The 27098-nt window shown below is 49.3% G+C and overlaps 2 protein-coding genes and 1 pseudogene across 8 annotated transcripts in view; 1 reads left to right on the plus strand and 2 right to left on the minus strand.

The window, feature by feature from the left end:
• Positions 1-5555, plus strand: part of CTXND1 (cortexin domain containing 1) — a 58258-nt gene extending 52703 nt beyond the window's left edge. Inside the window, exons 4-5 of the mRNA XM_082388607.1 lie at positions 5-166; positions 1784-5555. Coding sequence (XP_082244733.1) covers positions 1846-2025 — 180 coding nt within the window. The 5' untranslated portion in view covers positions 5-166; positions 1784-1845 and the 3' untranslated portion in view covers positions 2026-5555. The remainder of the gene's footprint in view (positions 1-4; positions 167-1783) is intronic.
• A 91-nt stretch (positions 5556-5646) lies between these two features.
• On the minus strand, positions 5647-11733 carry LOC309627026 (annexin A2 pseudogene; annotated as a pseudogene). The gene has a single exon. The product of its transcript is annotated as an annexin A2 pseudogene (transcript).
• A 104-nt stretch (positions 11734-11837) lies between these two features.
• The window catches only part of FAH (fumarylacetoacetate hydrolase), a 34996-nt gene continuing 19735 nt past the window's right edge, over positions 11838-27098 (minus strand). For 2 of the 6 annotated variants that reach the window (XM_082388540.1, XM_082388537.1), the window contains 3 exons: positions 26063-26164; positions 25188-25305; positions 17198-17449 (listed from right to left, as the gene is read on the minus strand). In XM_082388540.1, the coding sequence (XP_082244666.1) occupies positions 17370-17449; positions 25188-25305; positions 26063-26164 (300 nt within the window). In that variant the 3' untranslated portion in view covers positions 17198-17369. Of the gene's footprint in view, positions 16385-17197; positions 17450-17474; positions 17710-22712; positions 22843-25187; positions 25306-26062; positions 26165-27098 lie in introns of those variants that run through there. The other 4 variants (XR_014243488.1, XR_014243489.1, XM_082388539.1 and 1 more) reach the window with 4 other exon arrangements.

Raw genomic sequence — 27098 nt, forward strand, 5'->3', positions numbered from 1 at the left:
CCAGCTGCTGCCAGTGTGGGCACCTGCTCTCTAAGGGAAAGGCCACTCCTCTCACTGGCTCCCAGCTGTGATGTCTGGTCACTCCCCCTCCCTCCTGGAGCAGCCCCACCCAGGGTGCGAGCCCACCCAGTGGCCCTTGTGAAGTGGTGATCACTCCGACCAGCAGGTCAGTGCCCTCTGGGAAGGGGTGAGGATGGAGACGAGGTCTGAAAGAGGGGAAAGCGGGACTTCCCTGGCGGTCCAGCACCTCTAACACAGGGGGCATGGGTTCGATCCCTGGTCAGGGAACTAAGATCCCGCATGCCATGTGGCGCGGCCAAAAAAACTTAAAAAAAAAAAAAAAAAAGTGGAGGGGAAAGCATAGTCACCTGTGGTTACAGATATGCCAGGACCAGCCAGCCCAGGGCTGCATAGGTGCCCTTCTGAAGTTGCAAAGTGGGTGGGGGAGATGGGTCCCCACTTTACTTTCCATCAGAGAAGAGAGAGGCATGCAGAGGCTTAGGGTTTGGGATGTGGGACCTTGGGTAAGTCATTTCCCCCCTTTCTGTGACTCAGTTTCCATGTTTATAAAATGGGCATATTGATACACAACTAACATGCCTCCTGGGCTGTCGTGAGGATCAAATAATAAACTGGATGTGAAAGCACAATGTAGAGCTCAAGGGCTCTGAATATTCAGCGGGGTTGGGGGGGAGGGGGCTGATGATAACGAGCATCAGTGCCCCTCGTCCTAAGCTCTCCCTGACCGCTGGGCTGCAAGGACGTGACTTGCCATCTCGGCCTGCTCTAGGGCACCCACAGGGCCGGGGACCACGCTAGATGCACTGAATCCTCACACCCTTGCGATGCAGCCTCGCGCCCTGTGTTATCACAGCAGGGAGGCGTAGGCCTGATACAAGGATAACCTTACACTGCCCAGGACTACACTGCAAGGCAGCTGGGCTCGGGGTCCACCTGACTGCCAAAACTGTTCTTCCCGTCACACCCGCAGTGTTCCAGCTGTGACTCTGGGGCTCAGCAAAAGTCCCTCAGGAGTCCCAGAAGGCCCCCCCGGAGGGGGAAGCGATGCAGACCCTCCACGCTGCCTGCCCACCCAACTCTGGGACAGCAGCCCCTCTTCAATCTATTCATGTATTGGTGTTCAACGTTCATTTTCATTTGAAACCTAAGTTCTACTGCTTTAAAAAAAATATATTAATTACCTAACTTTTTAGAATGCTTTCTGGGGACTTCCCTGGCGGTCCAGTGGTTAGGACTCTGCACTCCCACTGCAGAGGGCATGGGTTTGATCCCTGGTGGGGGAACTAAGATCCCGCAAGCCGATGCAGCACAGCCAAAAAAAAACAATGATAATAAAATAAAATAAAATGCTCTCTGATCTCCCTCAGTCAGTGGCTTGGCAGAGTTGAAAGCATTATTATAACTCGTCCTAAAGGGTTTCAGAGAGTGGAGGCAACTGCAGGGGCTCCATCCTCAGGAGCTGCTTCTGCTACAGCCCAGCTCTACCCCTGCTGGGCCTCCTCTGTCACCTCCCCCACCCCCTAGGACGCACTGGCTGGGCCCTGACACCTGGGTTGCCTATCAGGTTCAGGGCTGAGACCACGTAGGCGCCTGAAAAGGAGGCCCGTGACCCTTCCTCTCCTCGCCCTCATGTGGGGGAGGGAAGGGGAGCAGCAGACTCCCGCACCAGGGGGACATATAAGAAGGGGGAGGCCTGTGCCCTGCCCGCACCCCAGGCAAGGTGGCACGACCCCCCGGTCCCCACTGCTGTGGCTCTCTGCAGGGGTGGAAGATGGTACCAGTCAACCGTGAGCCGGAGGAGGAGCCCGAAGCCGCTGCCGAGGGATGGAGGACCCCACGCCTGAGCCCGTCTACGTCGACGTGGACAAAGGACTGACCTTGGCCTGCTTCGTCTTCCTCTGCCTCTTCCTCGTCGTGATGATCATTCGCTGCGCCAAGGTCATCATGGACCCTTACAGCGCCATCCCCACATCCACCTGGGAGGAGCAGCACCTGGATGACTGAGGCGCCCGCGGGCGGGGGCCGCGGCGGGGGACCGAGACCCCAGCGCTCTCTGGACAGGGCTGCCCCAGGATGTGCCTCTGTCCCCTGGCCACCGGCTTTCCAGCCCATGGAGGCGAGAAAGGATTTGGCCACCCGGGGATGGAGAAGGTTCACCTTAGCCTTGCCTGCTCTCACAGGAGCAGCAGGGTGAGATGATCGGGAGGCTGTGGGTGTTGCAGTGGTGGGCCAGTCTGGGGATGAGAGCACTGGGCCGGGAGTCAGGAGGCCCGGGTGCCAGTCTGGGGAGTCACTGTGAGCCTAGGGGGCGGTCACCTTCCCTGGCTCGCGCACACCTTTTGGCATCGGATACGGGACAGTCACCCACCATCATAACAACAGTGGTCTCGTTCTGAGGAGACTCTTGCCCTTAACATGCAAAGTAGCACACACACTAGCCCTGGAGGCTCCCAGCACAGACGTTCACCTGAGCCCCAGCCCCTTCCCAATGGGCCAGCAATGGAGCGCGTGGTGACGTGGGAAAGGAGTTGGAAGGTGCATCACCCCAAATTCACAAAAGGCACAGGGGCTGCTTCCCAACAGTATTTTTTGAAACTAAAATATAGAGGGGTATATTTTTCCTGTTATAAATGAAATGTGTATTTTGGAAGTTTGGGAAAATACAGAAAAAATAGAAGGATGGGGGAAAATAATACTTATAATCCCACTTCCCCAAAGCCACCATTTTGATATATTTTCTCCCAGCATTTTTTACATGTATTTTTAAATAGTCAAAATCATACTGTGTGCATGATGTTGTATCACTGCATATTAGAGCATGAACACTTTCTCATTTCATCGAGCACTCTTTATAGCCATCATTTTTACTGGCTGCAGAGTATTCCATCAGGTGGATAGGTCATAGTTGCATAATTATCTCCTTTAGTCTTACATTTTTTTTTTCACTAACTTTTCCTCATGCAAAATTATTTCACCCAGTGACCTCTTGAGAGCACACAGTTATGAGATTAATATCGGACAGGAAGACCTGGCTTCTAGTCCTGTCAGTCACTCTAAGGCTGTGTGACCTTGAGCAAGTCACTTCACCTCTCGGTGCCTCCATTCCCTGATTTTAAAAAGGGAAGGAAAAGCCTTGCCCTTTTTGTTTTGTGTAAACCTCATGTGAATGAAAGGACAGGAGTGGGAGTGCTTTGAATGTAAACGTGCTGTGGGGGGAGACAAGGGATAAGTTGTTGATAATGACTCTTCTCCCTCTTTTCCCACCCTTCTGACCCCCTCCCACCCCATCACCTACATCTAAGGCCTTGCAGCAAGAATATTGGACCAGAGCCCACAAACCTGGTCCCAAGTCCCAAATCCTCTACTTCCTTGCTGTATGACCCCAAATAATTCAGCCTCTCTGAGCCCCAGTTTCCTCATCTGTAAAATGAGGGAATAACATCTACCTCACAAGGTTGTTGTGAGGATGAAATGAGAGAAGATGGGCAAACATTGGTGTATTTTCTTGATTTTACCACCCCAGGAGAAGCCAGGGGTCTGAGCTGGGAGGAAGAGAGGTCTGGCTTCCCCCCTCTTTGCAGAGCCTGGAACCCTGGGCTTTCCTCAGTTCCCAGGGCCACTTCTGAAAGGCCAAATCTCCGAGCCAGGACCACTGGTCAGAGGAATACTCACAGCAACCTCTCCCAGCACCTGACCTCAAGGGATATGGTGTCTATTAATTTACGTAATTATCATTGTCATTGGTATTCCCACAAACATAATATGAAGTTAAACTAGACCACCAGAACTCCCCCTCCTTCTGAATGCATTTATTCCATCTCTCTAAGGCACACCTGCCATCCCCATCAGAAGTGCCCTGCAGCTGTGAAGAAGCTCAAGGCTCCCTTCCCATCACCTGCATCCCAGCCATGGGTCCCACTCCATCCCAGGTCACCTGGGAAGTGGGTTTCCAAAGCACCATCACCACTAGGTGACCCCTGAAAGTGAACAAGGCCACAGCTGCTCAGACAGCATTCCAGGGCATATCTAGCTGTTCCTTCCTCCACACCCCCACTGTGTGGGATGCACAAAGGGACAGCTGGCAAAGGCAGTGGACCAAGGTGCATTGGAAGCTCTGTGTGAGGGGAGGATCTAGAGCAAGGGCCTTGTACATTGCCTCAGGCCTAGCAGCAGCCTTCACTCTGCAGCCTACCTCAGAGATACCAAGCACTTCTGTGAAAAGCTCATCAGCATGGATTTACAATGCAAATCAGAACCAACGCCCAATCAGTTAATAACAGATCCCAAGGAACAAGAAGAGGGCTTGAAGACCTCACTTGGAGATACTTTAGAGCTCTCAGGAGTGAAAAGCAGGTGCCTGAGGGCCGTGCTACTCAAACCATGATGAAGGACAAATAGCATCTGCAACACTGAGGGGCTTGTTAGAAATCCAAAATCATGGACCCCCTACTCCAGACCTACAGAATCATAATCTCTGGAGATGGGGCCCAAGAATCTCTTAGCAAGATCTACCGAGCAATTTGTGTGCATGTTCAAGTTTGAGAAGCACTGCCCTGGGGATCCTTTGGTCTCAATTATTTCTTTTCCACACCTAGATTTGCTAATATTTCCCACTCTATCTCTTGACTCTTTTTTTGGTGGCAAAGGGAAATAATATTTCAGAAAAAGATGGAAAATTTCAGAATCACTCTTAATCCAAGCCTCCACAAAATAGTGATTTCTATCGTGTGTCCATGTGTTCCCTTCTAATCCTTGCCCACGTGCAAGATGTTTTTTTTTCATAAAAGCCTTCGGTTACATCATTCAAATCAACATCTCCTAACATTTCATCATAAGCATGTTTCTGCTACAGTCTTCCTATTTATCATTTTACTGGCTATAAACCATGCCATCTAGTGCATGTACATAGTTATCCAGAGTCCTATTAATAAGTACTTGGATTGCCTTCATTTTCCCTATTATACATGTTGCAAAATAAAAAAAAAAAAAAAAAAAAAAAGAAAGCTAAAGACAGATATGACGAACCCTGGGCTTGCTCAGGATGGTGGAGAATAAATATTTAAATAACACCTCCTCCACCTTAGAGACACATGGGGGACGAAGAGCCATCTAAACATTTGATCATATTAAGGGGAAAAACCAATTGAAATTTCAAGCTTCTGCTGTTGCTTTAGCTGCTAAAGGATGGAGGAGATGGTCCATTGTCATCAGAGCATCTTAGCCAGTTTCTAGCTAGCTGAGATGAAGTTTGGGGTTTGGTATGGAGAGGTAAACTCTCCAGCAAAAGAAATGAAGAGAATTTTTGAAGACTGGAAGCTGGCAGAGAGCAAATGAAAAGCATTTGTGGCATTGGCCCTAATCCAGGACTTAAGGCAAAATATGATCAGAGAGAAACTCCCCGCTGCAGGGAAAGGGTGATGGATTTTCCAGACAGTGGTGTCTCGTGGCTTATTTTACGTTGTTGCCTGTTCTGTGCTCTGCTACAGTCCCTCCATGTTACTCCAAACCCTCAGTAAAGTCTGATACACAATCCACTTTGTGGTTGTGGTATTTGGGGGCAATAAAGACATCTGGAAGGTGGTCAATGTGAAGAAATGTAATCTGGAAAGGGATAGTCATCCCAGGGACAAGTGAGGTAGCAGAAATAAGCAGAAGCAGGAAATCAGAAAGCAACTATACTTCAATAAAAATTAATTTTAAAAAAATCAGAATGATGGTTGCTAGCATAAATGTGACCCCTGAGAATGCTCAGATAGGCTGATATGAATAATAGCACACTAGTTTTACCAGCCTGGTATATCAATTCCCATCATCTCTATTTCATTTTTTCCAATTAGTTGCTCAAATATCTACATGCTCTTATTGAATTGAAAGACCCGTGACTCCCTCTCCTATAAAATTGCCCCAGAATTTCGAGGCTAACTCAATCCAAAAGGAGGTGGTCCTGCTTCCAATTATCAGGTAGAGAGAATTTCAAAGCCTGGTGTGTCCACTAGTGTGGTTTCACACCCCGCAGTCTAGCTGTTGAAGATGGGTCCTACGTGTGTGATAGATGACAACCTGCAGTGCCCTCTTTGGTTTATAGCCCAGTCTGCTGAGAGGTGCTCGAGCTAAGCTCACTGTTCCACATTCACATGCCCAGTCGTTCTGTCCAAACAGTACAGCCAGGTAGGCTGTGTTCAGAGGGACAGGACAGCCTCGGCCATACCAACCGGCCCCCTGAATCCTCATGTCCTTGATCATCATCAGCTAAGACTCTCCCTCCTTCCTGGGGAGTTTGTCTTTGGGACTCGTATCACTCAGAACCCTAGCAGGAAAGAGATGCACACCCAAAGCATTAAATGAAGAGGGTTTAATGAAAGAATATTTAGAGAGGTTGGGCAGGGTTAAGGGAAACGAAAGGGGTTGGCAAAATACCCATGGACGGGCAACAGGGTGAGCCCATTACCACCTGGGCCTGAAGCAACAAGGGGAAGGGGTGTTCCCAGAATCCAGTGGAAGCTGTAGCAGTGGGAGAGGAGTCCCCCAACAAAAGCCATGGCCACAGGTAGACAATCAAAGTGCAACCAAGTGAGAAGAGAATATATACCTTGATTTCTCACCTTCTGCCCTCTAATCTCCTATGCCATCAGCCAAGAACAGAAGCTAAAGGACAGGAAACTCTGTGTGATATCCTTCATATATATTAGCAAACTAGAGCAAACGAAAACTAACCAGTACAGTGCACCCCTATTACCACTCAGCATCCATCGTGGATGGGGAAAATGAATATGTCCCCAACATAGGAGAAATATAAATTCCCATCAACAACCACATTGTCTGAGGTTGCTATCAGTTTAGTTCCACACCCCCTGGAACTTACATTGTAACGTATCCCCCTCTAGGTGAGTGAATGAAACGATTCATATAAAGCATCGCTGCTAGAGTCCCCTCTTCTATGGCTGGTCAGGAGGCCTAGGTTGATAACCACAGTGTCATTCTTCTGCCACCCATTCCGTATCCCCTCTACCTTCTGGCAGTCCCTCCACTGCTGGAGTCTTTTATCCAGTGGAATGACCCAAATCTTTCTTCACAAAGGATCCAAATTCTTGGTGCCCTGTCTTTTTTGGTTGCCAGTTTCCGCAGATCCCCACCCCCTCAAAGAACTTGACAAGGCCTTGAAGGCCTCACCTGGAAGCATTTTTGAATACTCAGGAGGGAACAGGTGCCCTAGGACAGCGCTAGTCATGCTACGGTCGTAGGACAGATAGCATCAGCATCACCGGGGAGTTTGCTAGGAATCTAAATGCATGCCCCCACCCCAGACCTACAGAGTAGGATATGGGATGAGGAATAACGAGAGATTCCCCAGTGAATCCCTGGGTTCCAGAGCTAGTCCTCCTTGCCCTCATTGTGGAGCAATACCGTTTCTTCTGAGATATTGGAATAAATCACCCTGACAGCACAGTGATCCCCTTCTCCACCTCCTAGTCCAAGATGAGGAGACCCAAATGGCTACAGGATGATCTCAGTTTCCAATTTAACAGACCCATAACTATGTTCCCTGGTGGAAATATTTCTTCTTTGTTACTAGGAATTTCCAAACCCACCAAGTCCAAGGTCACAGGATGGAAAACAAAAATTCTATAACTGGGTTATTAGGTATCATAGTGAGAGGAATCACTCTCGCTTCCATCCCTTGGTTCCCAGACTAGCATCATCCAGCTCAAGGGAAGATGCCAACGTACATTGGTCTCTGGTTTAAGGTGAATACTGCGTCCTGTAGGTCAGCCACCATACCTGAGCCTTCCACAGGCCATTCTAAACTTCACTCAAGCCAACTGCTTCTGGGTGATGAGGCATGTGCTAAACCAGTGAATTTCCTGGACATGAACCCACAGCTGCACTTCCTTCACAAATGAGTTCTCAGGGACTTCCCTGGCGGGCCAGTGGTTAAGACTTCGCCTTCCAGTGCAGGAGGTGCGGGTTCGATCCCTGGTCGGGGAGCTAAGATCCCACATGCCTCGGGGCCAAAAAACCAAAACACAGAACAGAAGCAATATTGTAACAAATTCAATAAAGACTTTAAAAATGGTCCACATCAAAAAAAAAAAAAACTTTAAAAAACAAACAAACAAGAAACAAATGGGTTGTCTGGTTGAAGGTCATGTTTGTGAGATACGCTGAGATAAATGAAACACCACAAACGGCGAGGAGGGCAGAGGTAGCTAATCCGTATGCAGAATACGAATCTATTCCCACCACCCTCCATAATAGAAGGGGTCCAGTGTAATCAACTTGCCAGTGGTGGCTGGCCTGTCTCGCACGACCCATCCCTGGGGAAGGACGCCGTGTATCAGGGGCTGGGCATTGGCTTCCTCCTGGGCAGGGTGCATACCCAGAAGTGATGGAAACCAACCAGGCGAGCCTTAGTGAGGGAAAGCCCATGTTGTTAAACCCATGTACAGCCTCCATCCCTTCCACTACGGTCACTTTGTTCACAGTACCACTGAGAACACACCAGAGTGGAGAGGGGAAGGCATCCCCAGGTTGGGTCATCGTGTCCAGCTGATTATTGACCGCCTTCTCTGCAATGGATACCTTTTGATAGGCATTTAGGTGGCACATGAATATCTTCACATTCAGGGCTCCTTCAAAGACATCCTTCTACATACATCTCCTCAAGACTGCCTTGAGTCCTCTCTTCCAATCTTACTGCAGTTGGGTCAGCACTCTGATTCTCCTACTGGGGAAAGTCAGAAGCTCCCGACAGCATCTTTATCTGCCACAGACACTTCCTGTACCATTGGGTCTGCTGGGCCTTAAGGCTCAATTGGTCAGGTAGCTTTCGTCACAGCCTGAACCGTTCTAGAGCCCTTGATTGCTCTGGGTCCCATTCCAAACCAGCAGCCTTATGACATACCCAGTAAATGCAGCAGAGTGGCACACACAAATGTGCTCCACGTTGCCTCAAAAACCCAAAGAGGCCCATCACCCATGGAGCCTCTTTCTTCGTGATGGATGATGCAAGGAAAAGCAAGGTTTCTCACCTAAGAGGGAATATCCCAACATGCCCCCGACTGCTGGAACCCTAGAAAGTTCTCCAATATGGCAGGCTCCTGGACTTCCGTAAGGGTTTTCTCTCACCCTCTGGCAAGCATGTGCCATGTGTGGTCCTTGCTACTTCACCAGAGCCGGTTAGCATAATGTCATCTATATAATAGACACTCATGAAGTTCTGTGGGTTGTTAAGGTGATCAGGGCCCCTACAATACAACAGAGAGAAGGAAAATGGCAAATTCCTGAGGTAATGCAATTAAGGGGTACCACTGTCCCCTGCCCGATGAAGGTGAACTCTTTTTTATTACCTTTATTTTTTTTTCCCTAAAGTAAAAATTCAGTTTATTCATCTGTTTACAACACAGTACTCAGAAGGCAAAGTGTTTCACATCATAGATTTCACTTCCAACTCCTGGGCATGTTCATTTCTTTGACTATAAAGAGAGACTAGATTGGAAAGCCAGGTAATGCTTAGGCAACTAAACTAAGGATGGAGTGGGTGGGGTGGGCAGTGCTAACGTCATCCTCCCAGGGATGGGCACAAGGGGACTGTTAGCCACAAGCCGATTGTGTAGAACTGTTAGCTGGGAGCGCGGAGCAGCCATCCTGGACCCTTGGGCCATCGCGGGCTTCAGTCATCCTTACCACACAGGTACAGTAGCGCTTTCTGGTAGTCGCCTTTGGTGTCTTGCTGAATGTAATAGTACAGGGACTTGCCATACTTCTTCTTGAATTCGGATCTAATTTTCAACATGTCCACTTCACTGTGGGAGGTCATGATTCTAATCAGGACCTTATCGCGAGCGCCCCTGCCCTTCATGGAGTCGTACAGTCTGTCAGCAAAATACAGGGGCTTGTTCTGAATGCACTGGACTCAGTTCAGGAAGGCATTTTCCAGGCTTCCTCTGACCTCTTTCTTGATGCTCTCCAGCATGTCATAAGGGCTGTAGCTCTTGTACCTTTCAAATACTTTCTGGAGGCGGCACACACTCCGCTCGGTCAGGATGCTGATCCACTTGGGAACATTAGTTCCTTTCTGCTTCATGCCAGCAACACGGAGATCCCGGGCATCTTGGTCAGTCAGTTCATAATCAATGACATAGCCATCCTCTGCTCTTTGACCCTTCGCGAGGGCAATCATCAGCTTGCGGAAGTCACCAGATGTGTCGGAAATGATATCCTTCTCCAGATCGGTCTTGTACATTTCCTTGTAGACTCTGTTGATTTCCTGCAGCTCCTGGTTGGTCCTTGAGCAGATGAACTCAATGAGGGAGTCCTCATCGGTCCCCAGCCCCTTCATGGAGGCTTTCAGAGTATATATACATTTACATATATCATATTGGAGAGTATAAACATATGTACACGTAAAGAGAGAGCGAGCACAAATAACACAGCAAATGGGGTAAAACGTTAGCGATAGTTAAACATGGCCAGGGACTTCTGGTGTGGTCTTTATATGGTGTTCTTTATACTATCCTAATTCTTGCAAGTTTTCTGTAAGTTTGAAATTATTTCCAAATAAAAAGATTTGTTTTAATGGTAATAAAATGTTACCATTTCTCAAAAAAAAAAAAAACACAAAACACCACAATTTGCCAGGCTGAGAAAAGTGTTGCCCTAGAAGTTCAAAGTTGCGGAATCCAGTCTCAGCTCTGCCACTCACTAGCTATGTGAAATGAACAAGTCTCTTCGTTTATACAAAAACTATCTGAGACAGTGCGGGGTCCAGAGATGGAGGTAAAGAAGCAATAGTGCCCTTAGGCTTGGGGAATAGGCGGGCTTTCCCTGGGATCCATGCCCCGGAGGGCTCAGCATATCACAAACATACACGCACAAATGAATATATTCAAGAGCACGCGGGCCCCTCTCCCCTTGGAACTCATCCTGATGCGGCCCCACCTGTATCCTACGTAACCTCTCAAGAGTAATACTGCCCAGGCCCCAGGGGAACGCCTCTTCACACCTCTGGGCTGCGACCTCAAAATAAAAGTGCCCACGTGAATGCCACACAGCCGTGTGGTGGGTCACTGCCAACGCTGGTGATGGGCGCGTCCTCCCTCCTGCGGGGGGGCGGGGCGCGGGGGAGTGAAAGCACTTTGGTAAGAGAAGAGACTGATTAGGTCACTCAATACTTCCTCCTAGCATGGATGCAACTGATTCTTGCCCCAACCTGTGTCATTTTTCAGTCCTACCCAAAATTCATTTTCTTGATTGTTTTCCAATCTGTGGTTCTGGCACGGGATTCACAACAGCTGCACGTGGCAATTAGGGCACATTTTGCAATGTTAACTAATTCATATTAATTTATATATACATAAGTCTCGACATAACATAAATGGAGCGTGATACTAATTCTTTACTTTGGCAGCCAGATGGTCACTGAACACTAGGATTATGAATAGTTTTATTTTTATAAAAAGCACTTAATAGGATTTAATCGAATTAAAAAAAAATAAATTTAAACATTTCAACTTGATTTAAATAAGCTTGATATGAAATGCTGATGTTCTTTAATTATAATTTGTATCTTGCCTTTTCCTAATAGATAATTTTGAATGTCAAAGAAAAATAACTGGAAATGAATATAAAGTAAATTTTTCAATTTTTAACATTTAAGGTGTTGATGAAAATATTTACATTTCATATACTTTGAGTATAACTCAATTTACTTTGTAATCATTTACATTAGTCTGTCAATAAAACCCAAATTATGTGAAAAGCTTGATTAAGATAGGATAATTAGTGATTCTAATGAAATTAAGGCAAGAAAAACTAACTTAAAAAGTAAAATTTTATTTTAAAAATATTGATATAGCAATTCATGAATTTGTACATCTTAAACGCTCATTCCAACATCACCAGCCCATCAACACTCTTCAAGTGCAATGATGATTATATTCATTTATATTTGCTATTTTGCCAGTTTTCAATCATATAAAAACCATAGCTTTGCAAATATTTTTGTTTCGTAATTATGAAAATGTGTATGCCAAGGTAGGAGAATAGAGAGTATTTAACAGTTTGTAGCTTCACTTGTATCTCTTAAATATTGAGACATAAGTGGGTCTCCATGTGTATTCTTGGCCAAGCAGGGGTGGACTTATGAATACGACATAATCCCTGTCCCCAATAATCTCCCAGATATTCATTCATTTATTTAACAAGTATATATTGAGTGCCTACTCTGTGCTAGGTAGGCACCGTGCTAGGTAATGAAGAACTTTCCATGAGCAAAAGCTGACTCTGCCCCCAGGAGCTTAAAATCTAATGAAGACAGACATTGCTCAAAAATCACAGACAGCAATAGTGTATTCATCTCTGGGATCAAGTCCTCTGTAGACACAGAGATGTTCCATCCAGATCTCGCTTCAAGAAAGGTCTTATTGTTCCAGCTTTTGTGTGCTGTTGGCAGACAGCCTCAAAATAAGACTGGCCCCAGTCTTATTTAGTTTCTCTCTAAGAGCAGAAAAAAACCAAAGCCAAACAGACAAAGCAGACCCTTCAAGCAAGCATCATTTGTAACCATCTCCCATAGCTCGGTAGTTCTTTGAGTAACTTTCTGCCTCTCTCTCAGCCCTGGGGTATCAGAGAGGACAGAGAGAGAGAGATACACAGAAAACAAACTCTTACTGTGGAATGCAACCCTGCCACATTAATTTTTCTGGGGTTGCTAAAAGGAACATGCTCCCGAACTAAAGAAAGAAAAGAAAATTTTAAATGTAAACACTTTGGAGGTCCATTTTGGTATCGAGACTCTTTGAGATAATTATTAATTATGATACTTAAAATCCTAAAGTTCCTGGACTTCCCTGGTGGCCCAGTGGTTAAGACCCCGCGCTTCCAATGCGGGGGTCGTGGGTTCGATCCCTGGTCGGGGAACTAGGATCTCACATGCTGAGCGGTGGAGCCAAAAAAAAAAAAATCCTAAAGTTCCCTTGTCTTCAAAAACATTATCTTGGCCCAAATCTACCCTCATCCTCAGAATAGCTCTAAATGGCATTTTAAGGTAAACCAGTGTGCGTGAGCGGGCGCAGGGCAGGGAAGTCCCACGGTGAAAGCAACAAGGTTCCTCTTTCCTTGCTCCCCACCTGCCCAGGGCAGGGGCTCCTGGGCCCTGGTACCCAGTGCCTGCCAGGCCCAGGACAGTGGCATGCCCATGAGTCCAGCCAGCTCCCTCTGACACCCTCCAGTATAAACTCCAGCAGGCCGCATCCTGTCAGAAACATCACGGGGCTTGTTCCTCCTGATCAAGTGAAGTTTAAAATGGATTCTATTCTCAGTTGCATAGTCATCCATTTAGATTCATCATGGGCCACTGGTTAAAACGGGAAGCGTGAATGAAGTATGAATTAATAAGGAAGATATAGTGATAATTACAGCCAATTTGCCTTGGGATGTTCATCACCAGATCTGTCAGCTCCATCTATTTGATCAAACGTCTCTAGTTCTTAACATACCATTGTTTAAAAGAGAAAATTTGGCCATGAAAAGCATTTTTGTCTATTTCATTACCATTATACACAGGTAGGTTTCAGTGAGCTCGGTTCCCGAACTAAAGACTATTAAATTCACTTCTCATCTGGAGCTGGCAATGGGAATTTCGAGATCGAGGCTGGAAGACAAAGAGGCTCATGTTGCTGAAGGTTAAGGGAAAGTAATCGTTGGAGAAATCCCACGCCAGACCCCCTATTAACATCCACCCTGTGTGTGTCTCAGACTCCAGGGCCGGATCCAGCGGGTTCATCCAGCATCACCAGCCCCTAAGCCCATTAAATGCACAGTGAGGGGATAAGTATGTGATCTCCATAGCTGGCATCAGCACTCTCTGCTGCCAGCGGGCAAATGGATTGATAATGATTTTAGATGACTTCTGCCCACGACCCAGGGACCTCTGGTGAAGATCTGCCATGTGCAGTAGCTCTTTAGGTGTATTTAGGTGAGGAAAACAAGATGGGTCACTCATGCATGCTGATGCCAGGAGATAGAGCTAAGGGAACAAACCCAAACACAGGGTGGAGAACAGAGATTTCAGTGGAGTCAGCAGGAGCAGAGGTGGCCCTGGGAACACAGCCCACAGGAATTCAGAACAAACCCAAGGAAGACTTTGGTCTTCCAAATTCAGAGAATACATGTTTGGATCAATCTTATCTAGATAGTAGGGCTCTGGGAGACCCTGGTGACTCTACAGTAAGTCCCTTACATGCGAACCTTCAAGTTGTGAACTTTCAAAGATGCGAACGTGTGTTTGCATGTCCAATCACGTTAAGTTAGTTCACGTGTCTGGAGTATATTGTCATGTGTGTGCATCCTCTACAAGTGGTTGTGCTTTTGGCCACTTTACTGTGCAGTACTGTATAGAGTACAGTAGTACAGTGTCTTTATTTCAAGCCCAGGATGTCTGGAAGCAAGTGTAAAAGCAGCAGTATACAGCCGATTGTGTTAGTTGGGTACCTAGGCTAACTCTGTTGGACTTACGAACGCACCCTTGGAACGGAACTCATTCGTATGCAGGGGACTTACTGTACAGGGTTTCCACTGAAATCAGCAAAGCATTGAAGACCATGGCCCCAGGGCGCAGCTTCGTGGAATAAAATCAGCTGTGCGAGACCAGTTCAGCCTCAGCGCACGATGCTTCCCAGCCTGTGCGTGGCAGAGACTACGAGCTGTACCCCACCCCCGAGGATTCATTCTCCCCTTCTTCTTTAGCAATCAAGCTCTGATTTTTAAGCTGAAGAAGCAATGTGTTCAGTTAAAAGACTATATTCCCAGGCTTCCTTGCAATGAGGTGTGGTCTTGTGACTATGTTCTTGGCAATAAAACACAAGAAAAGTGTAGTATGGGGTTCCCAGGAAGGCTGCTCAAAGGGTACCTAACTCAGCTAGGAGGAGGGCCCTTCAGCCCTTCATCTCCCCAACCCTCACCTCTTTAATTTTTCTTTCTGCAAGCCTGGAACTTGGGTGTGTTGGCTGGAGCTCCAGCAGCTTTTTGTACCATGCGGTGACCTTGAGGTTGAACACCATGTGCTGAGGATGAGGACCCTGGGTCCCTAATGACACTGTGGAGTTGCCATACAAACTCCAGACTTCCTGGCTCCAAAATGCTTTTAGGTGAGAAAGAAATACCTTAATGTTCTTTAGAATTGATAAACATGCTCCGCTCTCAGGTCTTTGCACTGGCTGGACCCTCTGCCTGGAGCACTGTGCCCCAGATGTCCATCTGCCTTGATCCCTCACTTTCTTCAGCTGTCTAGCAAAAAAGCACTAAGAACCCGAGGCACTAAGGCCTTCTCTGACCACCCTGTTTATAACGGCACCCATGTCCCCCACTGTTCCATAGAACCTATCCCCATCTGTCATAGTGTAACCGAAAGTGGGGTCCGGCTGCTAGCCACTCAAAGCCAATGAAGAGGCAAGGTTGGTGGAAAGGAAAGTTTGCTTTACTTTGGATGCTGGGGGTGGGGGTGGAGGGCGGACTCCTGTCCTGAGGCTGACTGCCCCCCAACCGACAATCAGGGGGCAAGAGCTTTTATAGACAGAGGGAGGGGGCTACATGCAGAAACAGCTCTGACAGTCATCTTGAAATTGGTCATCGGTGATCTGACCACCATCATCTTGATGGTTTTAAGTACAGTTAATCTTCAGTTCCAGGGTTGGTTTGTTGCCATTTCTTTGAGGCCAATTCTCGGAATTGTGGCAGCTTATGTCATGGCTACAGTCTGGTCATCATGTAGTTAACTTCTCCACCTTGTGTGGGTTTCAGTATCCATAAGGCAGCTCACAGGATATGGCTTAGAATATTATCTATAGCCCTTGAGAAGGAACTAAACGTCCTTGACTTTGCTTAAGGACAAAGCTATTATTATTTGGTCTCCTTTGACTGTTTTCCTTTGTTTCTGCATTTTCTCACTTCTCTGATTAAACTTATCCTTTGGCTAAAGTTCTTCCACAGACAAAAGGCAGGCGGAGGACATGGGGGGCATAGACCATAGGGTCCTGCTCCATTTCAATAGTGTATATCTTTTCCTTGTCCATTTGTTTCCTGCCTATCTCCCTCCACTAGGAAGTAATCATCACAGGGCACAAGGGCATCATAAGTCACAGCTTTTCTGTGACTGCTGCACCTCTTGTGCCTAGTACAGTGCCTGGCACAGAGAAGGCACTCAATAACGATTTGGTGAATAAATGAATGAATGAGTAGCGTGATCTAATGGGCAGGCTCTGCAGGCTCAGTCATCCTCCCAGGCCCTGGTGTGGGGTCCATGAGGCCCAAGATGTGTCACCAGGCATCCTCTTCCCCTGTGGTCACCAGCAACCAGGCTGCCTGCCTGCAGTGGGTAGGGCAGAGGAGACGGGGCAAGGCTCACTCTCCTGACTCTGGTGGGCTTGCAAGGGGAGAAAAGCAAGCCCCTGGCCCTTTTCCTGCCCTCTCACAGTTCAGGTGTGTGAACCCTTGACCTGGGGGCTCAGCCAAAGGTTCACAATGTGCTGATATGGCTACAGGGCCCTTGAACCAAGTCTGCACCCCATGTACATCCATCAGTCGGCCCCAAGAAATACTGAACGCGAGGGGTACTGTGGTGCATAAATTTATGTGTCAACTTGGCTGAACCGCGGTACTCAGATATTTGTTCAAACGTCAGTCTAGATGTGGCTGTGAAGGTAGTTTTCAGATGAGATTAACATCTAAGTCAGTGGACTTTGGGTAAAGCAGATTATCCTCCATAATATGGGTGGGCTTCATCTAGTCAGCTGAAGGCCTTAAGAGAAAAAAGCCTGATCTCCCTGGAAGAGGGGATTCTTCAGCAGACCACCTTCAGACTCAAACTGCAGCTCTTCCCTGGGTCTCAAGCCTGTGGCCCACCCTGCAGATTTTGGACTTGCCAGCCTCTACAATCACATAAGCCAGTTCCTTAAAATAAATGTCTCTCTCTATATACACATCTACTTGGTTGTGTTTCTCTGGAGGAATCTGAGCTAATACAAGTGCCATTCTTTTTTCCATGTTCCAGAGAATACTGGGAGCTCTAGAATGTCTCAGGAGAAACATCAGACCCTCAGCCTCACTAATAAAAACTAGAAAACAAATTAATGAATGTCTCTCAAGGAAGCGGTACACAAACCAAGAACACGAGGAGACATTGCGCAGTCACAGCCGTGCCAGGCTCAGAGCATGGAGAGGGAGCACGATGGCTTTATTTATTACTGAATGAAGAACCAGGTCTGCGGCCACAGTGGGGGTCCCTGGTCCCCCGCAGGGAGGTGGAGAGGGCGGTGCTCAAGCCTTGTGTTTCCAGGAAAGCAGAGAGAACCTCAGGCTGGTGAAAGGGCAGGCAGCACTTTCCCTGCACACCGGCCAAAGCCAATGCGGTACCCGTCCCCCTGGCAGTGTCCTGCAACGGAGGAGGACAGGGGTCAGCCACGAAGCCGCTGGGCTCAGGGGAACCACCGCCCAAGCGGCCACAGTGCCGGTCAGCACACAGCTGGGCCCAAGGCAGGAAGACGCCATCAGAATGACAAACAGGTATTTTCGACAGAAAAACAACCTTCTCCAGAAGCTGGGCAGAGCTGCAGGAGCACCAAGATGGAACTCCAGGCCCGCCCTACTGTCAGGGACCCTCACAAGCAGTGCAAGGATGGCACAATGGCTTTCCTGAGAGGTAAAGGAATAGGTATAGGTCAACTCTCCCTAAGTAAGTCTGAGTTCAAATCCTAGGCTTGCTAATTAGCCTGAGGCTAGACTGACTGGGTTCAAAGCCTGGCTCCTCCACCTACTGGCTCCATGACCTTGAGTCCCCTTGGAACTCAGTTTCTTTTCTCTTCGTTTTTTACAATATTTATTTATTTGGCTGCATCGGGTCTTAGTTGTGGCACGTGGGATCTTCGTTGTGGCATGCAGGCTCCTTTAGCCTAGTTGCAGCACGCGGGATCTAGTTTCCTGACCAGGGATCAAACCCGGGTCCCCTGCATTGGGAGTGTGGAGTCTTTACCACTGGACCACGAGGGAAGTCTCTGGATCTCAGTTTCCTCATCTGTGAAATGGATCTAATGATAGTACTCACTGCGCAGGGCTGTTGCAAAGATGATGTGAGTTAATACACAGAGAACTCCAAAAGAGTGCCTTCCCCAGGGGAAATGCTCAGTGTCAGCTATTATGATGATTATAAGCTGGGGGATCAGGGGCAACTTGTTTAACCTCTGAGCTCAGCCCCCTTGTCTGCAAATGGGAATAGCAATCCTTATCTCTCAGGGTTGTGAGGACTCGATGAAACATGTGGCTGAAGCCCTAGCATGACACCTCTCCCAGAGCAGATGTTATACAAATTCACTCAATTCCATTTCAACAGAAAGGCAGAGAGGAGGAGGCCCTGGTCCCTGGACCTGAGAAGGGTCCACTGAGTGGGAGCAGCTGTCCGAGTCAGAGCAGAAAAGTCTAGGAGGAGCTGGGAGAGCAGCATGGAGGAGACAGGAGCAGAAAGGAGGGAACACCAGAGCTGGGACTTGACAGGTGGATACGAGTTCACCAGGGGGGACACAATGAAAAGGGGTGTGCCAGACAGAGGGAACAGCGTGTGCAAAGGCACGGAGACCCAGGCGAGAGATGCACGAGGTGCATTTATTCAGTGAAGCTGTTGTGTGGGGTCCCCTGAGAAGCCAGATTACAGAGTGTTCTTAGAAGCCATGTTAAGGAGTTTGAACCTTTTCCTGAGGGCACTGCGGTGACTCAGAGGAGTTTTCAGCAAGACAGTGAAAGCTGTGTTTTACAGCTATGTTTTAAAGAGCGCCCTCTCCAGTGGCCCCTAGAGAGAAGATAGATGGAAACACATAGATTTATGAGTGTCAGGCCTATACAGAGGCTCCAAGGCTGCTCCGATTGAGATGCTTCTCAAGCACCACGAGCCAGGGCAGTGCTGAGGTGACGGCCACCTGGCCCATGACGAACACGAGGGCCACTGCAGGGGATGCCCGTGACCTTGAGTTACACAAAACACCACCAGACCCCCTCACCTGCTGAAGACGACCCCCAAACCTGGAGTTAGGCCTTCTGCTACCCAGTGTGAAGAAGGGAAAGCAAGGAGTTGCAATATTCCCACAACCGAGAGAAACAAATCGAAGCTCACGGCTGAGAGGACTCCCAGCCAACTGAACACTGAGACCAAAGTCAGCTTTGGGAGACGGGGTCAGGGACGTCCCCGTGAGCCCTTCCAGCGAGCCCAGGGACAGTCCTCACGGCCACCTGTAGCTCAGTACAGCCTACCCAGCCTGTCTCCTCCCACTTCCCCCCACCTGCCCAGTCATCCTACCCGCCCTCCCTGTGAGGGCTGCTCTGACCGCTGGCCTTCTCTGGGGAGGTGGCAGCTTGGACACCTCAGCAACATCCCCAAACCAGCCCCTCGCCCTCCCCGGCATCACCGAGGCACATCCTTGCCACCCCAGCACTGACCCTTAACACTCAGTGTCACCTTTTGTCCCGAGCAACATCCTTGCCTATTCTGTTTCATTATTTTTCCATCAGTCACTTTAGAATCTCAGTGCTCATAAATATTCGTGTCCCTGGTGGGGGGAAAAGCCTATTAAAGCAAAACCTGGCAGAAATTCATCAATCATCTATCAAAGCAGCTCACTCCAAGCTGCAGCATTTTCAAAGCGCCTTCTTCCTGGAGAGCTGCAAATCCTGAGAGGGTGTCTTCCTCCTCCCCATCCCCAACGCCGGGTGCTCTGTCAGTCACATTGCTCCTTCCTGCCCTGGGTTACAACAGAGCCACCACCCCCAGCAAACAGCACTGCCTGCTTCCTGAGAACAGATGCACGATTACATCCTGGTAGGAAAGCTGGCCACTTGACCTCCCCATTTTACAGCTGGCAGGCAGATGGTCTAGATGGGGTTTCTTAACGTCAAGAGACGACCTTTTGAGTCAGATGATTCTTTCTCGTGAGAAGCTGTCCTGTCCACTTAGGATGTTTAGCAGCATCTCTGGCTGCCATTCGGAGACAGCCGGAACTGTCTCCAGACGTCGCCAAATGTCCCCCAAAGGGCAAAGCCACTCTGGTTGAGACCACTGGCCCAAAGGATGAAAAGTGAGGCTCTGCACCCAGCTGAGGAAGGTCTTTCCAGGGTCTTTCCAGGCTCCCAAGCTGCTGCTCTCCATTGCAGGGAGGAGAAGCTGGGGGCAGGTGCATTCAGGCAGGGACAGAGGGCCCCGAGAGGCCAGAGCATGAGGAAAGTCTGCACCCAAGTCAGAGCGTATCACCGAGCCCTGGGCAGAGGGCAAAAGCAGCTCCCTGCCTCCCTGGGTTGGGCTCCATCAACCACGGAAATGGAAGGGAAAAGTATACTCATCTCCTCTGGAATGTTATCTGATCTCACTGGCCCTTTCCTGAAAACTGACCCTCTGCCTACTCCCCACTCCATCCCACCAATGGGAATGAGAATCCATAGCTACAGCCCAGTTTTCCAGCTTCCTGGAATGCCACGCCTGCAAGCACACCGGGGTGCACCCCTCACCTCCCAGAGGGAGGAGATCCCAAGGCCCAGAGACAGGAGCCAGACCCAGCTGAGTTACTGGCAGAGCCAGGCCTGAAACCAGGGTTTTCTCTGCCACCAGAGCTTCAGGGAAGTCCCAACGGTATTATGTCACTGAATGAAACTAAAGGAAATGATCTGGGAAAGCAAATGGGAAGGGCTTGCAACTGTGGGGAAGTGAAGGTGGTGAGCTTTGTATTCCAAGGGAGTTGGTTGCATTCCAGGGCTGTCACCCGCCAGCTGTGTGATTCTGGTCCAGCTACTTCACCTCTCTAGACCTCCAATGGTTCATCTATAAATCAGAGTAATAGCACCATGGGAATTAAATGTGATAATGCAGGTAAAGTGACATGCACGGTACCTAGCACACAGTAAGTGCACGATAAATTGCTGTTGTGTTACTGTTGTCTTCATCGTGGTTTTTTTGTGTTTCAGTTAAAGATTGTGTTTTAGTTAATGATTTTGTGTTTTAGTTAATGATAAATAGCTTTAGGCTAGACTTCTGGTTCAAGATAGGGCATGATTCTATACATTAACACTTTCCTTCTCTTATATTCCTATGGAAATGGTCAAAGCAATATAGATATAAGGGAAAAGTCTGTGGCAACACTAGAAACAAGAATGGAAATACTAAAAAAGATGGAACTTGTGTTGGGCGTTAGAAGACATGGAGGATTAAGAATGGTGGGAGGGGGTGGAGGGCGTCCCAGGCAGCAAGAGCAGCCCAAATGCCTGGGGTTGGCAGTGGGTGCTCTGTTCTGTAGACAGAGGAGGTCTCCTTGCCCAAAAGGTTGGCCAAGGCTGGAGCACAGGAGTGGATACCATTGGTTGGGCTGGGGCTTTTGGTCTCCCAGAAATGAGAGCCACATGGCACCACAGGCAACATGACATACTGGTTTAAGAGCACAGACCCTGGGACCCAACTGCCTGGGTTCAAATCCTGGTTTCTATACTTTATCATTCCAGTGGTTAGAAACGGATTTGGGGAATAGTTGCCCATGATGACAGAGCAGGGAGATGACGAGGTGGCATCTGAGCGGGTACAGCCAGAGAAGTAGGAAGAGGGCTGGGAAAGAGCCACAGAAACTCAGCGTGGCTTCCGGCGAGAGGGTGGCTCACCCAGGTCAGGTGCCAGAGGGGTCGTGGCAGGTGAGGGCACAGCACTCCGCCCACTGTGGTGACCTCAGCAAAGACAACATAGCTGACACGCCCGTGCCCCCCGTCCACCTCCCCACATGCGAGCACAGAGCTCAAGTCTCAGCCACATTCACTCCCTAGAATTTGTCAGGCATCTCCTTCAGCATGAAATCTCTTCTTTTTGTTTGTTTTTTTGTTTTATTAATATATAACTTCTACCTCTCTATTGCCAAATTGTAATTTTTATTCTTGTTCCAGGGAATTCCACCAATCTATTCCCGTTTCCCTCTTTTCTTGCCAACATGTGCATCTTCAGATCCAAGGAATTGCCCTTCTCTGAATTTCTCTGCCTGGCCTCCATAAATCCTTCTGGAGCAAGGCACTGTACACAAACAAGTGACCCTCGCAGCATTTTGGCTCCTTCCTCACCCCTTCCTTGACTCAAATGACAGAATACATGTGAATCCCATCTGCCTGAGTACTCATCTCCTTTCTTCCAGGCCCTGGGCAGCTGCCGGGTCCACAGCAGCTTAGCTGGGGGCTTATATAATAGTGACAAGAGAGAGAGCTGAAGTCGTCATTTCCTCCTCTCCCATCTCATCTCCTTCCTTCCTCTCCTCAAACCAAAACTTCAGAAAACGCTTTCACTCGATCCACAGAACCACGACTGAGGGCCTGCAGTAGTTCTGGCAAGCACTGTAGCACCTCTTGATCAAAGCTGGCAAGGGAATCAGAAGACCCGAACCGTATCCTGCTCCCTCGGTGTGTGAATTTCCGCCAGTAACCTACCTCCGATCAACCTAAGTTTTCTATTCTGTAAAATCGGGGCAATGACCTTACCCAAGGGCTTCTGTGAGTATGAAACAGAATCATGGAAGTGGACGTGGCGGTAACACGGTTGGCCCCCACAGATATTCAGGAACCATTAGTTAAAACTGGTATTAGAGAGGGTATGATAGGGCTGTAGGAACAGTAGGGGCAAAATGGGTACTTACTGGTTAATTCTGGGCATCATTTGCTGCTGTCTTGAGCTCTGCCTGCATCTTCTCTACTCAATCCACTTCATTTATTCAACCAACCAGCAACCACATTGAACACCCACTATGTGGCTGGCACACAGTCAGACTGCAGAGAGAGGTAAGGTCTGGACCTTGTCCTCTAAGAACTCTGTAGTAGGCTGACTAATGCCCCCCAAAGGTATCAAATACTAAACCATGGAACCTGTGAATGTTGCCTTATATGGTAATGTTTTTGCAGATGTGATTAAGTTAGGGATCTTAAGACGAGGAGCTTATCTGGGTGGACCCTAAATGCCATCACAAGTGTGTCATAAGAGAGCAGCAGAGGGAGATTTGACAGACGGAAGCAGAGGACGCAATGTGAAGACGGAGGTAGAGACTGGAGTGACGTGGCCTCAAGCCAAGGAATGCCAGCAGCCACTAGCAGCTGGAAGAGGCAGAGAGCAGGTCCTCCCCTTGAACCTCTGGAACAAGTGTGGCCCTGACAACCCTTGGACTTCAGACTTCTGCCCTCTAGAACCATGAGAGAATACGTTTTTGTTTTAAGCCAGCAAGTTTGTGGTCATTTGTTTCAGCAGCCCTGGGAAACTAATACAAGCTCTTAGCCAAGCATGGAAACAGACATGCGTAAAATTAACCAGAATTCAGTGAGTTGCTCGTGGAGAGGACAGACTGATTCTCCCTGAGCAACCAGAGAAGGCGTCATTTGAACTGAGCCAGATTTAAGCTCAAAGGTCTGCAGGCAGCAGGGAAAGCAGGGTTATGATTAGAATGAGGCTCAGTGGGGAGGACAGAATCAGATGAGGGAAGGGTATGAATTTAATGAAACAGGCGACAGGGTGCCACGAGAAAATCAGGAACAGAAGAGTAACAGGGGGAAAGCAGACCTGAAGGATGATTTTCCAGGCACCATGAGCAGGATGGATTGCAGGGGGCTGGAGCGAAGCTGTGCAAGTAATCCAGACACGGAACGATGGTGCTTGGAGCAAGCCAGCTGCACAGAGATGGCAGGACACTTCAAAGGGACGGCCGACAGGATGTGCAGATGAAATGGGTCCAAGGTCCCAGCCCACAGAGCAGAGAGTCAGCAGTATCAAGACAGGGGCAGGAAACAGGGGTGACAATAGGACACAGGAAGGGAAATGTGTGGTCGGCAGTCAGAGCCCAGGACGTGGAGAGCGAGTGCAGAGAACGGGTGCCCCCTTAGCCTGCCTGTAGGGCAGATGGGCATGGCTGATTCCCACGCTTCAGGTAGGGACTCCGATTAAGGAGGGGTCAGGATGCTGGGCATTCTCAAAACTGGGTTCTGGAAAAAACAGCAATGACAATGAGGACAACGGTGAAGACCGTCACCAATTTTAAGCACTCACAAGGTACCATGCACCTTGTTAGGCTCTTTAGATATTATCAAAGGGGTTAAGAATTGGGGTTCTGAAGATAGGCTGCCTGGATGCGAAATCTGATTTCATGACTTACTGGTTGCAAGATCCTGGGCAAGTTATCTACCCCCTGCTAGGCCTTCATTGTCCCACCTGTAAAATGCAGGTGCAGCAGTGACAGTGGAACGTGACCCCAGGGGGCAGATCCTGCACTTGCCTTGTTCACCACTGGAACCCCAGCATGGGAGTCACAGCAGCTGCTCCAGCAACGTCCCCTGAAGGAATAACCTGGGTCGTCTCATCCTTACAACCATGCTGTGAGGTTAACTACTGTATCATTAACTCCATTTTAAAGATGAGGAAACTGAGTCCAGAAAGGTTCAATAACTTGAAGAAGGTCACAGGGCCGGTGGGGATGTGGGAGTCCAACCTGCGCCTGACTCCGAGGAACGGGCTGCTGACCACGGTGGTGCCTTCCTCTCCAGCAATGATATGTGGTGGACAGAACGACCCCCCAAGATGTAAGGGGTGTCCTGACCTCCTCGGAATGGGCTGCTGGGAAATCTCATCACTAACTCAGCCAGGTCATAAGGCACAGGGTCATAGGGCACAAGGTCAGAGGACACAGGGTCTTTGCACTGCAGAGTCCAGAACAATGGGAACCTGTCATTATTTTAGAATTTTGCTCAGGGAGGAAGGAGACAAAGCAGGACTTCTGCAGTCTTTTTGGTTCAGGGAGACTCAGATTTAAAGTCCCTGGCAGGGACTTCCCTCGCGGTCTAGTGGTTAAGATGCTGCGCTTCCAACGCAGGAGCCATGGGTTTGATCCCTGGTCGGGGAGCTAAGATCCCACATGCCGCGCGGTGCAGCCAAAAGATAAAAAAAATTTTTTAATTTAAACAAAAATAAAGTCCCCGGCAGCCAGGGTTGGGGCGAAGGCCAGTACAAGCAGACACAGACCTGGGACTGCCAGAGTGGAGACGAGTTGGGACAGATGGCTTCCTGGCCAGACGGTTAGGACGGCGCCCGCGGGCGAGGAGGAGAGGATGCCCGCAGGCCCCGCCCCCCTCACCTGTGATGATGACTTCATCCCCGTCCAGCAGAAACTTCCTGGTCTGTCCATTCCCCAGCTCTATGGCCCTCGTTCCCCTCCACGACAGCTCCAGCATGCAGCCAAAGCTCTCTGGCTCCTTCATGACGGGAAAGGGAAGAAGGTGTGATATGTACTTACATCATGGTGAGCGTGGCGGATCTGGTGTGGACAGTGGTTAGCAAGGCGGGGGCCAGGGGGGCTGGGAAGGCGCGGGGGGTCCTGCGGCCCTCAGAGACCCTGACTCGGTGGGACCACTGCAGAAGTGTCCTCGAGGCCGGGCACCCTACCTGCCCTGCTCACTCCATTCAGGACTCGGAGGTGCGGGATGCTGGACGAGCGTGCCCAGGCCCCTCCTGCCAGGCCCCTGCCCACTGCAGAGACTGCGGCTTACCCAGACGCTGTCGTGCCTGACCCCACCCACTGGGAAGAGACTCTCCATCAAAGGGCCTGCAGTCTCGACCCTGCCGGAAGCGACTGCTACATGCACCACCCCAAAGTCATCACCAAGGGCTCATGGAGGGGGGGTATCAGTGGGGCCACTCATCCTGGGTGGGCGCACTGTGAGGTGGTGACAACCAGACACTGTAGTGGCTTCCCAAGTCTGCCCCTGTGTCACTCTCACTCTCCCCCAGTACACAGACACAGCCTCTCATCCCTACACCAGCCTCTTCTGAATTTGAAAAAGAAGCCCCTTCTGCACCCAGAGATGGATGAAGCTCTGAGTAGGACAGAGTTGAAAGATACACCTGCTTCGGGCTGGAATCCCTTCTTAAGGGAGAGCTGAGGGCCCTCCAGTCTGTAGGGGGAATAGGGGTGCTCCAGGTGGGCAGCCCCCAAGGCAATCAGATACTCACCGGCCCGCTGATGGTTCCAGAAGCCAAGAGGTCCCCTGGCCGCAGGTTGCAGCCGTTGACAGAGTGGTGAGTGAGCTGCTGCAGCATCGTCCAGTACATATACTGCGGGCGAGGGACATAGAGGTGGGGATGGGCAGGGGTGGGCTTCTCCCAGCCTCCTGGAGCAGTCTGCCAGCCTGCGCCACTCACTGAGGCCTTCCCTGGGCTCTCTCCCAGCCCTCAGAGCAAGGACAAGCTGTCCTCCTGCAGCTACCCTGTGACCCTCCCCGTCTCTCTCCCCGGCCCTTCACCAGCTACAGCCCCGGCTCCTCTGCTCCTTCCAGCCCTCCCCTAACCCACCTTCTCCAAGAAGCGCTCCCCGAGGAGCCGACCTCACTGCTCAGACCCTCAATCTGCAATGTGCTCATCTGTCCATAATTCCACTCTGTCCTGCGATTACCCCTGAGTCCTAAGTTGACAAGGTCTAGGTCCTCGTCATAGCAGAAGCTTCTCATGAGCAAAGACCTCCTTTCCATTCTCCCACCCTGTGCTTTGGAACAGACACTGGGCAACAGAGCTGAACGACTCAAACAGGACCTCAGAGCAGACTGAGGAATGAAGGAGCACTAAAGGAGGTCAGGCTTGGTGGGGGCGGCCGAGGACCACACGCCCCCCGAGCAGCTCAGAGGCGGCACGCTTGCGCCTCTCCAAGGTCACAGCTTCTCATATCTGCCACTCCTGGAGCTACACATCCAGGCAGGGGAAATCTTAGAAATGGATTCTTACCCAAGAGACCCCTTCAAGGAGGCCCCCTTATTCCTTCTTAGCCTAAGGAGCCCAGAATAAAGTTAAATTAGAAGGGAGACTGGAGGAAAAAGGAATACATTGAATCAGAGGATGTTCAAGCGGTCAACAAGCATATGACAAGGTGCCCAGCTGCATCAGTCTTTAGGGAGATGCAAACCGAAATCACAATCCCCCAGAAAGGCGGAAATGAAAAGGCCGGCGACATCACGTGTTGACTTGGATGTGGAGCAGTCAAAACGCTTACATGCTG

Source organism: Balaenoptera borealis, assembly GCF_965194805.1.
Source record: "Balaenoptera borealis genome assembly, chromosome: 3".
Lineage (NCBI taxonomy): Eukaryota > Metazoa > Chordata > Mammalia > Artiodactyla > Balaenopteridae > Balaenoptera > Balaenoptera borealis.